Genomic DNA, 10043 nt, shown 5'->3' with positions numbered 1-10043 from the left:
TGGCTGCCCCTCCAGGATTCGGAGGGAGCCCCATGCAGCCCCACCTCATCCAGTGCATCTTGTACATTCCACCACACCTGAGGAAGAGCTACCACCACCCCCACCAGAGTGGACCACCGACCACGGCACCATAGATACCCCTCCAGGAGTGTACGGACTCCGGCCTCTGTCCTTTAGCTACTCAGAGCAATGGCAACGCCACCTGCAGGATGTCTTTATTGATGGGTACAAAGTGTCAGGATTTAGAGACACGGGGGCATTCTTGACTATCGCTGACCCCCGTGTGGTTCGACCCGAGGCAATTTACCAGGGTCCGGGAATTCCCATTGTCCTGGCGGGCGGTGCCCGCAAATATATACAGCGAGCTTCTGTGCGTTTGGATTATGGTTGTGGAGAAAAACTGTGTTCGATTGGAGTTATGGGAGGACTTCCTGCAGATATCCTCCTTGGGAACGACATTGGGGAGTTACAGTGCCAATTTGTGGGAGCAGTCACCCGACTACAGGCCCTTCAAGCACTACGTCATCCGGACCCCACCGGGGAGCAACCACCACGAACCGCATCAGAGTCGGTAAGCAATACTTTCGCTGCTACTACATTGGGAGAGTCTTGGGACAGAGAGGAGTTTAGGAGAGAAATAGAGGGTGACACTACCTTAGCAGCCCTTAGGCGAAAGGCAGAAACTGGGCACATGGGAGATAATGGGGATGGCTTCACTCGAGAAAACGGACTGTACTATCGTGTAACAAAGGGCAGTGACCAGGGCAACCCTGACGCAACGACCAGGCAACTCATTGTCCCTCAGAAGTACAGGGCACAGCTACTTCAACTGGTCCATGACATCCCCTTGGCTGGGCATCAAGGGAGAAAAAGGACTGAAAAGAGACTCACCCAAAGTTTTTACTGGCCGGGCGTCTCGCAGTCGGTAGCCCATTATTGCCGCACCTGCGATGTGTGCCAGCGAATGCGGCATCCAGGAGCTCGACATAAGGTACCCCTGCAATCCCTGCCCATAATTGAGGAACCATTTCAACGTGTAGCCGTCGACATCATAGGTCCTCTGGCCCACCCCAGCAGGTCAGGGAAAAAATATATCCTGACCGTGGTGGATTATGCCACTAGGTATCCTGAAGCTGTGGCCCTGTCCAGTATTACAGCAGTAAAGGTAGCCGTGGCCCTTGTTACCATCTTTACCCGGGTAGGGTTTCCTAGTGAAATATTGTCGGATCAAGGCACTCAGTTCATGTCAGATCTGGTCCAGTCCCTATGGCATACCTGTGGTGTTCGAGCCATTCGCACCACCCCATACCACCCGCAGACCAACGGACTATGTGAACGCTTTAATGGAACCCTAAAAAATATGCTGAGGGCTTTTGTTGATGTTGAAAAAGACTGGGAAAAGTACCTGCCACATCTCCTCTTCGCCTATCGGGAGGTTCCCTAAGAGTCCACAGGTTTCTCTCCCTTCGAACTACTGTTTAGCCGGAAGGTCCGTGGGCCTCTCACTCTTCTGAAAGAACATTTGGAGGGAGACATCTCAGATACCGGAATGCCCATCATTCCCTATTTTCTAGAGCTCAGAGACCGTCTCGCCCAGCTAGCTAACTTCGCTAAAGAACATCAGCGAATGGCCCAGTCCAGACAAAAAACCTGGTATGACAGTAATGCCAGGAACCGGGAATTTATGGAAGTACAGCAAGTGCTCATGATTACTGCTTCCCCTTCCAACAAGCTTCAAGCAGTGTGGGAAGGCCCTTATCAGGTTGTCAAGAAAATTAATGACACTAACTATGTTATTGCCCTGGACTCTAGTGGTCGACGACAGAAAACCGTCCACATTAACATGCTGAAAGACTACCATGACCGATCTCTGCCTGTTCTAGCTGTCTGCCACCCCCTAGTGATACCGCCAATGACGAGTATCTCCCAGATCTCCTCCAGGTTGCCCAAGCGGGAGGATCACTGGAACAAGTGCCCCTGGGCTCCCATTTATCGGATATACAAAAGGACGATATTGTCGCCGTACTAAGGCCGAGGGCTGCTGCTTTCTCCTCAAAGCCGGGGAAGACTACTCTCACCAGTCACCATGTGGAAACCCCCGGACAACGCCCCATCCAGCAGGCTGCCTACCGGGTTCCAGAGGCTGTTCAAGGCATGATAAAGAACGAACTGGAGGAGATGAAACAACTGGGAGTTATTCAGCAATCTCACAGTTCTTGGGCCTCTCCTGTCGTCCTGGTCCCCAAGAAGGATGGTACAACACGATTCTGCGTTGATTACAGACGACTAAATGATGCCACCAGGAGTGATGCTTATCCCATGCCCAGGATTGATGATCTATTGGATCGTCTGGCAAGTGCCCAATTTGTGACCACATTAGACTTGAGCAAGGGGTACTGGCAGATACCCCTAACGGAGCACGCTCGGGAGCGCTCAGCCTTCATTACTCCATTTGGGCTTTATGAGTTCCTGGGAATGCCCTTTGGGATGAAAACTGCCCCCGCTACTTTCCAGAGACTGGTGGATCGACTGTTACAACAATGTCAGGACTTTGCCTGTGCTTACTTAGACGACATCGCCATTTTTAGCACAACCTGGGAGGAACATCTTAAACACTTGGGCATAGTGCTGGACTGTATCCTTACTGCAGGACTGACCATTTGCCCTGATAAGTGCCAAATAGGGATGGCTGAGGTGCAGTACCTCGGGCATAGAGTAGGGGGTGGGACACTAAGGCCAGAGCCTGCCAAGGTGGAAGCCATTAGCAACTGGTGTAGACCCCAGACTAAAAAGCAGGTACTTGCATTTTTAGGAACTGCTGGTTACTATCACAAATTTGTTTCTAACTTCAGCACCTTGGCCAAGCCCCTAACCGACCTGACCCGCAAGAACATGCCTAGGAATGTGACATGGACGCCTGCATGCGAGGATGCCTTTTCAGCGTTAAAGACTGCCCTCGTCACTGCTCCTGTCTTGGCTGCCCCGGATTATAAACGCAGGTTCCTCGTGCACACAGATGCATCCACCTTTGGGATTGGGGCAGTACTTAGCCAAGTGAACGCCGCCGGAGAAGAACATCCTGTTGCTTTTGCCAGTCGGAAACTACTGGATCGGGAAGTTGCCTATGCTACTATTGAAAAGGGGTGCCTTGCCATCGTATTGGCGCTAAAAAAAATTGCAGCCCTACTTGTATGGCAGAGACTTTACGATTGTTACAGACCACAACCCCCTCACATGGCTGAATCGCGTATCAGGGGACAATGGAAGATTGCTGCGGTGGAGCTTGTCCTTACAACCCTACAGCTTCTCCATCCAATACAAGCGAGGAAGCCAACACCAGAACGCCGATGGACTGTCTCGACAAGAAGAACCATAGGCTCCCCAGGCCGACCTACCCCTGCCACTGTACAAGGAACTACAAATAACTGAGCAATGTGGACTAAAGTGAGCAGGCCAGAGGTCTGTGTAGACCTCATGGCGTGCTCACTTATTATGGGGGGGGAGAGGTTGTGATGGTGTGATATGTTATATGGATGTCATTTTTTGTATATTCCTATTTTTAACAATTCCAGTTATTTTCATAGAGTTTTTCTTATTACATTGTAAGCCTACAGCCTCACTGTATCTGTCTCTTGATGACCCCCTGTAGTGCATTAATCCCTAAGGCCTTTTGTTCTCCTCTGGGAGGTAACTTGTTTGACTACCCCTGGACAAGGAAGGGGGTGGGGGAAAGAACAGCAGCTGGACAAGTCAGTTCCGGTAGAGACAAGATGGTGAAAAGGCTGCATTTCAGAGAGAAGGATCCATTATTATCCTCTGGTGCTAGAGTGTTTTGGAATCTCGTTTCCCTGGACATTTTATCCGGATACTGGACTGCATTCTTAATCTGGACTATCTTATCCTTTGTGTGGTGGACTGAATATGGACCTTTTCGTATTTTTGCCTGAATAAAGGTCTTGGAATTGTTCACTCTTCGCTTGCTCTGTTGATCGTGTGATACCAGAGAAGGACCCCGTGACAGATAGTATGTGATAATACAGTATAATTCTTGTGTTTTTCTCCTATAGGGACTGCCCTAGTTGGGTAATGTAACAGCTGTTAATTAGTAGTGCAGACAAGTTGTCCTAGACTATACTCAGCTTTCTGACGGCCCAAAATGTACCACTCAGGGAAAATTCACCTGCTCCAAAGATCATTAGCAGCTTCTAACTAATGGCCATGCTGCGGTCTGTCAGGGAATGAGTGCAATTTCGTAATAAAGACTAGGGATATGTGCAATCATAATGTCTGGGAGATCTGTGCCATTATTTAGTATGAATATGGAAATTATCTCTGAAAGGTAAGTGTTCCCTGAGTGGTATATAATGTATTTTCACATGCTATCTATTCCAGACACTGGAGTGGCTTATAAACTTACAAAGTATATAGTTTGAGGTCTGGGAGCTGCCAATATGTGGCTAGTTTTCTGACTGTTTTGGTTAACATGATACATGATTTTAGGGTTTTCTTCGTCTAGTCTTGCTTGAATAAACTTCAATATTAAATAGTCTCCTGATGAATGAATGAATGAATCCAATGAATATTCATTTCTCTTAAGTAGCGGCACAAGTGACCGCCAGCAGCAGCAGGAAGCCGGTGGCTGACACTGCACGCTACTGAAGAGGAATGAATACTCGCTGCTCTCTGTGCGACCAGTCCCGGCGAGTACTCCGGCAGCTAAGTTCTGCTTGTGAGCAACGCATGTCGTTCTTGCCATGTGCTGCTTACCAGCATAAAGCACTTGCTGGCATCAGAGCAGGACGCTGTGAGGGAGCGCCGGGTAGGTAAGTGTATTTTTTTTAATGTTTTCTGATGGGCCATGCATACCAGGATGGGGGTGGGTGCCATTTATAAGGATTGGGCCATGCATACCAGGACTGGGATGGGGGCCAATCATACCAGAAAAGGGATGGGGCCCTTCATACTATGACGAGATGGGGGCCCTGCATACCAGGATAAGGATGGGGGCCATGCATACTATGATGAGATGGGGGCACTGCATACCAAGACCAGGATGGGGAACCTGCATACCAGGACGAGATGGGGGCTCTGCATACCATGATAATGATGGGGCCATGCATACTAGGATGAGATGAGGGCCCTGCATACCAGGTTAAGGATGGGGCCATGTATGCTAGGATGAGATGGCGGACCCTGCATACCAGGATAGGGATGGGGCCATGTATATGAGTCGCCCTCCCAGGGCTGTGGGGTACTCGGTAAAGGGCCGGTGTCAGGGGGATGTGTCACAGCAGCGGTGACCCGGTCCGTGGCCCTGGGTGCCCAATAATGGGGGATGGTTGTTGTAATTGTTTATATAGATAGTTCGTGACGCCACCTGTGGTGTTCGGCAAGTGAGGTGTTAGGCCGACGCTGCATGCAGATCCTCTGGGACTGATGGGGTGTGCAGCAAAGATGGTGAAGCTCCCCACAGGTGGAGCTGTAGTCCCAGGGCAGTGTAGATGTAGTAATGGAGGAGAGGCGCAGATGGTGTAGATGCTGGTACCCAAGCGTAACGGTGTTCGAATAATTGGAGGACACCAGAGCTTGCAGTTCCAAAGCTTTACTCACAGTCTGCAGTTCACACAGGTGCCTGCCTCCGTGCCGTGTTCTCCAGGTCAGGGCTTTAGCCAACCTCCAGGCAAGATAGGATTCTCCTTTCCAACACTCCGCCAACATGTACCTTCCTGAACGTCTCCTCTAATGCGCCTTTAAGTGTGAAGTACTCCAGTACCGTGGTTTCCTGGTGTGCCTCTTGTCTCGGGTTCCTACGACCCTTACTTGTATGACAGACAGCTGTAGCCTGATCAGGGATCTCTATCTCCAGAGTCCCGGCTCTCTATTAGTGTTGCTGTTGTGTCCCAAGTCTATGGTGGGAGTAAGGCGTTAGTGGCTCACTACTTCACCGGTGTCTGTTGCTGGATATTAAGGATCCGATCAACCTCGGGGACCGGGCCCCGGCCTTGCGCTTTGGACTGGAAGGGTTATCTATCTTTCTTCAAACCCACTTCCCACCGTCATTCTGTCTCCTTCGTTCCGATCTGTTCTATCTTTCTTATGGAATCTGCAGTCTCAAGTCTATGTCTCTTCTCCTTCTCTTCCTTCCCATGCCAGCTGGCCCAGATCACTGGGCAGCTGCAGCACTCCTTCCTCCATCCCTTCTTCCAGGGATTCTCCTCTCAGACTGACCGACTGACTTGAAATCCTACACTCTCCCTCTCTTTTATATCTAACTCCACCCTCCTCCCAGCACATCTCGTGTTACAAAGTCAGGGACCACAAAAGGTACTCTATTACCTTTCCAGCATAAAGCATGGATGGGTCCCTGCTGAACTATCCTGTGTGTGGGGTGCAGGTGTGGAGCGTGGTCAGGAGTTCCCACCTTACCTGGATGGTGGGGTACCACACCTTAGGAGAAGGTGCAGTACCTCTGTGGTGACTGAAGCCTCAGGGGTGCCACATATACTAGGATAGGGATGAGGGCTACATCACAGCTCACAGTGCATGTCAGACCAAATGAGAATCATGGGTTCAAAGTAACTGGCCAAGGAGATCAGATACAGAATTGTGGCGAAGCACAGATATGGCCAAGGTTACAAAAGAATTTCTGCAGTGCTCAAGGTTCCTAAGAGCACAGTGGCCGCCATAATCTTTAAATGGAAGAAGTTTGGGACCACCAGAAGTTTTCCTAGTCCTGGCCGTCCAGCCAAACTGAGCAATCGTGTGAGAAGAGCTTTGGTGAGAGAGGCAAAGAAGAACCCCAAGATCACTGTAGCTGAGCTCCAGAGATGCAGTAGGGAGATGGGAGAAAGTTCCACAAAGTCAACTACCACTGCAGCCCTCCACCAGTCGGGCGTTTATAGCAGAGTGGCCCAATGGAAGCCTCTCCTCAGTGCAAGACATATGAAAACCCGCATAGAGTTTGCTAAAAAACACTTGAAGGACTCCCAGAGTATGAGAAATAAGATTCTCTGGTCTGATAAGATGAAGATAGACCTTTTTGATGATAATTCTAACCGGTATGTGTGGAGAAAACCAAGCACTGCTCATCACCTACCCAATACAATCCCAACAGTGAAACATGATGGTGGCAGCATCATGCGATGGGTTTTCTTCAGTTGCAGGAACAGGACGACTGGTTGCAATTGAAGGAAACATGATTTTGGCCAAGTACAGAGGTATCCTGGATGAAAACCTCTTCCAAAGTGCTCTGGACCTCAGACTTGGCTGAAGGTTCACCTTCCAACAAGACCATGATCCTAAACACACAGCTAAAATAACAAAGGAGTGGCTTCAGAACAACTCTGTGACCTTTCTTGACTGGCCCAGCCAGAGCCCTAACCTAAACCCAATTGAGCATCTCTGGAGAGACCTGAAAATGGCTGGACGGAATAGTACGTCATACGTGATCAGCCACGTTCACGGACTCCGAAGTGAGAGCGGATTTTGCTGGATTGGTTTATAGAAACCTTGTTGCTTTTCAGCAGCCTTTGAGCCACTAATAGTGTGGGAACCTCTGTTTTTCCATTGACAGATGATGGACCTGAGTGGGGATTTGTTTTTTTGTGAGATGAGAATTGGTATTATTTCCGCCTACATAACATTGATTGGTTTCTTTATATTTGTTATTTGAGAGGCAGAATGAACAAACAGTTGAACACCACACACTACTGGTTCATCGAACAAGGTTTTCTATTAGACTGTGAACTGTCATTGTCTTGGTAAATAATTAAAGTTTTTTACATAGCTTGCCATTTTTATGGACAGTTTAAGTAGAAATGTTCAAAAATATAAAACTCAAGGATATTTTATTAATAAATAATTGTTTTTTATCTTAGCAGATGACTGTACCAGGAGATCAGAGGGACAGCTGACATCTTCAATTTTTAAATCTGATGATCTTGAGATCCTACATGATACAACTGAAGTGATTGCTCTTACTCCAGATATATCATCATCCATTCACAGCAAAGATCTGTCATCTGATCCTATGAAACAGGTCCCATCTTCTGATTCATTACTGACTAATAAGGGAAATCAATGTCACAAAAGAGGCATTAAAAAACAAACTGCTACTAAAGCAAAGAAGTCATTCTCATGTTCAGAATGTGGGAAATGTTTGACATGGAAATCACAATTTGTTAGACACCAAAGAACTCACACAGGGGAGAAGCCTTTTTCCTGTTCAGAATGTGGGAAATGTTTTAACAGGAAATCAAATTTGGTTAATCACCATAGAACTCACACAGGGGAGAAGCCTTTTTCCTGTTCAGAATGTGGGAAATGTTTTAACCAGAAATCAGATTTGGTTAATCACCATAGAACTCACACAGGTGAGATGCGTTTTTCCTGTTCAGAATGTGGGAAATGTTTTATACAGAAATCACATTTTGTTACTCACCAGAGAACTCACACAGGAGAGAAGCCTTTTTCCTGTTCAGAATGTGGGAAATGTTTTAACCAGAAATCAAATTTGGTTAATCACCATGGAACTCACACAGGGGAGAAGCGTTTTTCCTGTTCAGAATGTGGGAAATGTTTTATACAGAAATCACATTTTGTTACTCACCAGAGAACTCACACAGGGCAGAAGCCTTTTTCCTGTTCAGAATGTGGGAAATGTTTTAACCAGAAATCAGATTTGGTTAATCACCATGGAACTCACACAGGGGAGAAGCGTTTTTCTTGTTCAGAATGTGGGAAATGTTTTAACCAGAAATCACATTTGGTTACTCACCATAGAACTCACACAGGGGAGAAGCCTTTTTCCTGTTCAGAATGTGGGAAATGTTTTGCACATAAATCACATTTTGTTAGACACCAGAGAACTCACACAGCGGAGAAGCCTTTTTCCTGTTCAGAATGTGGGAAATGTTTTAACTGGAAATCACAATTGGTTTATCACCATAGAACTCACACAGGGGAGAAGCCTTTTTCCTGTTCAGAATGTGGGAAATGTTTTCACCAGAAATCAGATTTGGTTAATCACCATAAAACTCACACAGGGGAGAAGCCTTTTTGCTGTTCAGAATGTGGGAAATGTTTTGCACATAAATCACATTTTGCTAGACACCAGAAAATTCACACAGGGGAGAAGCCTTTTTCATGTTCAGAATGTGGGAAATGTTTTTGCACTAAATCAGATTGTGTTAGGCACCAGAGAACTCACCCAATTTGAGAAATTTTTTTCATGTTCAGAATGTGGAACAATTTTTAACCAGAAAGGGAGTCTTGTTCCACACCAAATAACACACAGGGGAGAAACTTCTTTCTTGTTAAATGGAAAATAAATCTTGATCACATCAGAGAAGCCATTTTTCCTGTTCATAATGTGGAAATGTTTTAACCAGAAATGGAATCTTACTAATAATAATAATCTTTCTTTTTATATAGCGCTAACGTATTCCGCAGCCCTTTACAGTTTGCACACATTATCATCACTGTCCCCAATGGGGATAACAATGTAAATTCCCTATCAGTATGTCTTTGAAATGCAGGCAGAAACCCATGCAAACACAGGAAGAACATACAAACTCCTTGCAGATGTTGTCCTTGGTGGGAGTTGAACCCAGGACTACAGCACTACAAGGCTGCAGAGACAACTACTGAGCCACCTCACCAGAGAATCCACACAGGGGAGAAGCCTTTTTCCTGTTCAGAATCTGGGAAATATTTTAACCGGAAAGCGGTTCTTGTTAGACATCAGAGCAGTCACACAGAGGAGAAGCCTTTTTTATTTTCTTAATGTGGGAAATATTTTACTTGGAAATCAGCTGTTAATAAACATCAGAAACGTCACATAGGGGAGAAGTCTTTTTTATGGTCATAATGTTGGAATAGTTTTAACCAAACTTGAATTTTCTTAAGTGGGTTGTCTCTTGTCATTCCTCATGTTTGCTGACAAAGGGATAAAACTAAACTTTATTAGTTCCAAATGTAAAACTATACCCATAATTCACCTCCTGAATATTAGTCAGTAGGTGACTAAGAGAAAAAAACATATA

The 10043-nt window shown here is 46.6% G+C and overlaps 1 protein-coding gene across 1 annotated transcript; it reads left to right on the top strand.

The window, feature by feature from the left end:
* Nucleotides 1–4665: 4665 nt before the first annotated feature.
* LOC141047174 (uncharacterized) lies at nucleotides 4666–9819 on the top strand. The gene is made up of 2 exons (XM_073542129.1): nucleotides 4666–4729; nucleotides 7881–9819. Exons 1-2 carry the CDS (start codon nucleotides 4666–4668, stop codon nucleotides 9215–9217), a joined length of 1401 nt encoding a protein of 466 aa, XP_073398230.1. The 3' UTR covers nucleotides 9218–9819.
* The last annotated feature ends 224 nt before the right edge of the window (nucleotides 9820–10043 follow it).

Source organism: Dendrobates tinctorius, unplaced genomic scaffold, assembly GCF_039654945.1.
Source record: "Dendrobates tinctorius isolate UK_male_01 unplaced genomic scaffold, ASM3965494v1 ptg000126l, whole genome shotgun sequence".
Taxonomy (NCBI): domain Eukaryota; kingdom Metazoa; phylum Chordata; class Amphibia; order Anura; family Dendrobatidae; genus Dendrobates; species Dendrobates tinctorius.
Note: the sequence above shows the minus strand (reverse complement) of the source record. Positions and strands in the feature narration are given on the sequence as shown.